General features: G+C 47.2%; 1 protein-coding gene across 2 annotated transcripts; it reads left to right on the forward strand.

Annotated features, from left to right (window-relative positions):
- On the forward strand, nt 1-4,223 carry ftr83 (finTRIM family, member 83). 2 transcript variants are annotated; one of them, XM_004561681.4, is made up of 8 exons: nt 1-669; nt 995-1,090; nt 1,257-1,490; nt 1,589-1,748; nt 1,897-1,959; nt 2,280-2,348; nt 3,008-3,090; nt 3,353-3,490. In XM_004561681.4, the coding sequence occupies exons 1-7, from the start codon at nt 94-96 to the stop codon at nt 3,058-3,060; spliced, it is 1,251 nt and encodes a 416-aa protein (XP_004561738.2). In that variant the 5' UTR covers nt 1-93; the 3' UTR covers nt 3,061-3,090; nt 3,353-3,490. The 2 variants fall into 2 exon arrangements, with proteins under 2 accessions (XP_004561738.2, XP_004561736.2); XM_004561679.4 differs by lacking the exon at nt 3,008-3,090 and having other exon boundaries at nt 3,353-4,223.
- Nucleotides 4,224-4,245: the final 22 nt, after the last annotated feature.

Here is a 4,245-nt window from a genome sequence, read left to right on the forward strand (position 1 = left end):
TGTGCAGTCACTTTGCCACAGTGCTGACACAAGTGAGGCTCTGACTTCACATCATCTTCTCGGCGTTAGAGGGAAAAGAAGCAAACTGCCTCCATGTCTTTTGACCAAGACACCTGCTACCTTTGTAAGGAATATCTCAGGGACCCTGTGTCCATCCCATGTGGCCACGTATTCTGCTCCATCTGCCTGAAGACATACTGGGATCATGCTGAACACACCGGCTCGTTCAACTGCCCGGAGTGCAGGGTTTCCTACAGCAAGAGGCCAACTCCGAGGCGCGTCGGAGGCTCAAGGAACTCCACGCTCCAACGCAACTCGGAGTCCTTTCCGCCTCCACCTCCGTCCCCCGACTACAACGTCGCTGGACCCCAGGATGTAGGTTGTGACATCTGCGTTGGGAAGAAGCACAAAGCCATCAAGTCCTGCCTGATGTGTCTGGCGCACTACTGCGAGAAGCACCTGAAGCCCCACTACGAGTCGGCCACCTTTAAGAGGCACAAGCTGGTGGATGAAATCGGCCACCTGGACAGGCAGATCTGCCCGCAGCATCAGAAGGGTCTGGAGCTGTTCTGTCGCACCGACCAGATGTGTATCTGCGTGCTGTGCACAGTGAAAGAACACAAGGGCCACGACATGGTGTCAGCTGAGCAGGAGAGATCTGAGGAACAGGTAGGCAACACCCTCGTACCGGTCCTCCTTTGGTTCAACAATAACGCTAAAACGTGTGAGAAATAAGGGTCAAATATTCCGTATTAAAGCTGTAACACGGTGCACTACAGCAGTTAAAGGGTGGGGAGCAAAGCATGAAAGAGCAGCAACAATAGACGCCCATTCATGCAAACAAAGATAAAGGTGTTGGCGTCCAGTGAACCTGGACCCCTGAACTTAAAAGCCAAACATTTAAGCTAATTTTTTTAGACGATTTCATATATTTGAGTTACTTCTGCGTAAAGCTCTTGTCATAATAATCATCAATGTTTCAACTGTCTTATAGCAACGGCTGGGTGCCACCCAGGCTGAGATCCAGGAGAGGATTCACGATCGCCTGAAACAGATGGAGGAACTAAAACACGCGGTGGACTCTCTCAAGGTTTGTGCCGTCATTATCATCCATCAGACAGATACGAGCACTCTGACCGCTACAGGCTGAGCGGAAGCTAACAGCACTGACAGCATTCCTTCTTCTAAGTGTGTCATCGTAAAAACCAGTGCGACACCAGTTCACCTTACGACACACTCCAATGTCTCCTGTGCAGAACTCAGCCCAGAGGGCGCTTCAGGAATGTGAGAAGATGTTTGGCGACATGATGCGCTCCATTGAGAGGATGCAGCAAGAGATGGCAAAGCTGATATCCTCCAACAAGCGGGCGGCACTCAACAACGCAGAGAGCCATCTGGAGCGTCTGAGTCATGAGATCGCTGACCTGAAGGCGAGAGACAACGAGATCACCCAGCTGTCTCGCACCGAGGACCACATCCACTTCATCCAGGTAACTGGCAGCCGCCAGCGGCTCAGGAAGGCATGTTCATAAAGATAAAAATATAATCTGACAGAATCAGTGTTATCTTACTTTTATATTGTTGTTAGAGTTACCACATGCTGATAGCACAAACAGAGGCCGAGGAGCTGCCGTCGGTGAGCGTCAACCCGTACTTCTCCTTCGGCCCGGTGACCAAAGCCGTCTCTGAGCTGAAACAGCAACTGAATGAATCCAGCAATGACGAACTGGTTAAGGTAGCCAAGACAGGTGAGCGTGAAGACTGACGTCTCGATGTTCACAGAACAGATGCAGCAGGGAATCTGACTACTGCAGTGTGATGTTGCTGTAATCTCACTGTGTTATTTCAAACATATGAAGAAAGCACGATGACTGAGCGGTTTTTCTGTATTTGCAGTTAACAAAATGACCTTCTGTGAGCTGGAGGATTCCAAGAAGAAACAATATCAATCAATAAAAAGTGAGTCAGTCTTTCAAGAGCATCATTTCACAACTTGCTCATACACACAACAATGAATGAGGGCGGAACAACTTTAGCACAGAGTCAGGCTAAAGCCAGGAGATGTGGTGTTGAGTCATAACGCTCAGGCGTTTCATCATCTGGCCCTGTTTCCTCAGTTCTTTCCATTCTCCTGTTAGATTGCTTTACGAGGTGTTTGCCTGATCACTGATAGTGTGACGAGAACGTGACCTCCTGCACACGTATTAGCTGTTCAGGTGCAGCACATTAAAAACTGCTGACACACAACTCTGTCTCATTTTCTGTGTTTCCTCTCACAGGTGACGAAGCTCCCGTGTACAAGTCTGTGCCAGTCAAGGAGCCTCAGTACAGGGAGGACTTCCTGAGATGTGAGTCTCTGCTCTGACCCACACTGTTCACCGTTCTCTCTGCTCAGTTCACTGCATGACGCATATTAGATGCTGACGAGGTTCTCTGTCAGACCCTGTGGCTGACCACAAAATCTGCTCTTAGAAGCTACTGTTAGTCCTACAGTGTTGACAGAGGTTGGGACTGATTCACTGCAAATATTGCACAGCTATGTCATCTTTACTTAAGCTGCATTTTAACCTCCTGCAACACGAGCTCTTGTTTGGGATGCATTTTTCATTTCTCCAAATTTTCTCGAAGCCAATAAGTAAAAAAAGAAGCATCGCCTTTGAACAGAAAGGTTTTTAAATACATAAATATATTAAAAAGTATGTCCTCGATATAGAGACAGTGGGTTTGTTTGGCAGCATAACACAATATAGTTTTATGGTCATTATTAACAGAGTGTAAAATATTGATTTTGTAAGATGGAGTGTAAGTCTAAATGTAATGTTCCCATATGAGGACACGGTCTCAGGAGGTTAATCCAGCTTTCAACAGAAATCTTTGGGGCCTCTCAACTTTAGCGCTGGGAGAAACTGCATAGTCATTGACTCACGTCACAGCTGAAAAAGGTCTTTGCTGGAATTCTGTTTGTGGTCAAACTCACAAACAGTGTTTGATACCTTTGGCGTTCCAGATCATAGGCCGGGCAGATCTAGCCGAGGGCGTCGGGTGTCCCACCAGCTGTGACCTGCAGAGGTGGAGGTACACAGCAGTCAGGTGACTATTCTGATTTCCGTGTCCAGCCAGAGGGTCTCTTGCTTTTCCTTCAAAGTGTGTTTTGCAGAAGTCATTTAAACTTCTACCGCAGTGAGTAGAAGTTTAACTGAGATGTCGATGACGTTCTGCTGCTGCTTTGGAGTGGGGTGCTTCAGCTGCTGTAGGACAGATGCTTTGGCTATTTGCTTTCCTCATTTACGTTTATCCCAGACTGATTTAAGTTAAGCATTGTTGAGTAAACTTGTCTTCCACCCATCTTTAGATGCTTGCCAGCTCACTCTGGACCAAAACACAGCCTACAGACAGCTTTACTTGTCACGAGGGAACAGAAAAGCTGCCCTCAAGAGAGACCCCCAGTCCTACCCTGACAGCCCTGCCAGGTTCGACTCCCTGCCACAGGTCTTGTGTAAGGAGCCCCTCTCTGGAGGCACCTACTACTGGGAGGTAGACTGGAGTGGGGAGGGGGCTTCCATCGGCATCGCCTACAAAGGCATCAAGAGATCGGGCTACAGTGACAGCTGCCGCATCGGCTACAACCGCAAGTCATGGAGCCTTTTCTGCTCTGATTCCAGTTACTCAGCCCGCCACAACAAGGACCAGCAAGAGGTCAGCGCGCCCTACTCCTCCCGCATCGGCGTTTTCCTGGATCACGCCGGGGGTACTCTCTCATTCTACGCTGTTGGGGAAACCATGTCTCTAATCCACCGCTTTAATGCCTCCTTTAGTGAACCTGTCTATCCAGGCTTCTGGGTTTGGTATGAGTCAGCCATTACCATTATCCAGCTGTGATTAAGTAACACATCCAAAGATCAGTGGGTGTGGAATGATGCAAAGTACTGCTGTTGTGAGAAAATATGCTTTTGTTTCCCCCTTTTTTTCTGATATTAGATCGTTGTTTTGTTTGGTATCCGATATGTGCTGATGGGGGAAACGATGCTCGAAGAGCAAATATTCAGCAAATCAACATGTGTTCAGTGTAAAATCAGTTGCAGAAAGTCAATGAGCATTTACTAATTCAGAAATAATATAGTATATGTATATTTACACTATAATTCAAAATAATGAACCTTGTACAATGTGATGACCATTTGTGATATTTTGCTTTTTTTATCAAATAAACTTTTGGTAACAAGCATGAGCTGTGATGCGGATTTT

Source organism: Maylandia zebra, linkage group LG10 (assembly GCF_041146795.1).
Source record: "Maylandia zebra isolate NMK-2024a linkage group LG10, Mzebra_GT3a, whole genome shotgun sequence".
Taxonomy (NCBI): Eukaryota; Metazoa; Chordata; class Actinopteri; order Cichliformes; family Cichlidae; genus Maylandia; species Maylandia zebra.

Bases quoted from the DNA above. Each gene is read 5' to 3' on its own strand.
- ftr83 (XM_004561679.4), top strand. From the start codon at position 94: ATGTCTTTTGACCAAGACACCTGCTACCTTTGTAAGGAATATCTCAGG. The intron at 670-994 runs GTAGGCAACACC...ACTGTCTTATAG, and splicing joins AGGAGAGATCTGAGGAACAG to CAACGGCTGGGTGCCACCCA. The intron at 1,491-1,588 runs GTAACTGGCAGC...TATTGTTGTTAG, and splicing joins ACCACATCCACTTCATCCAG to AGTTACCACATGCTGATAGC.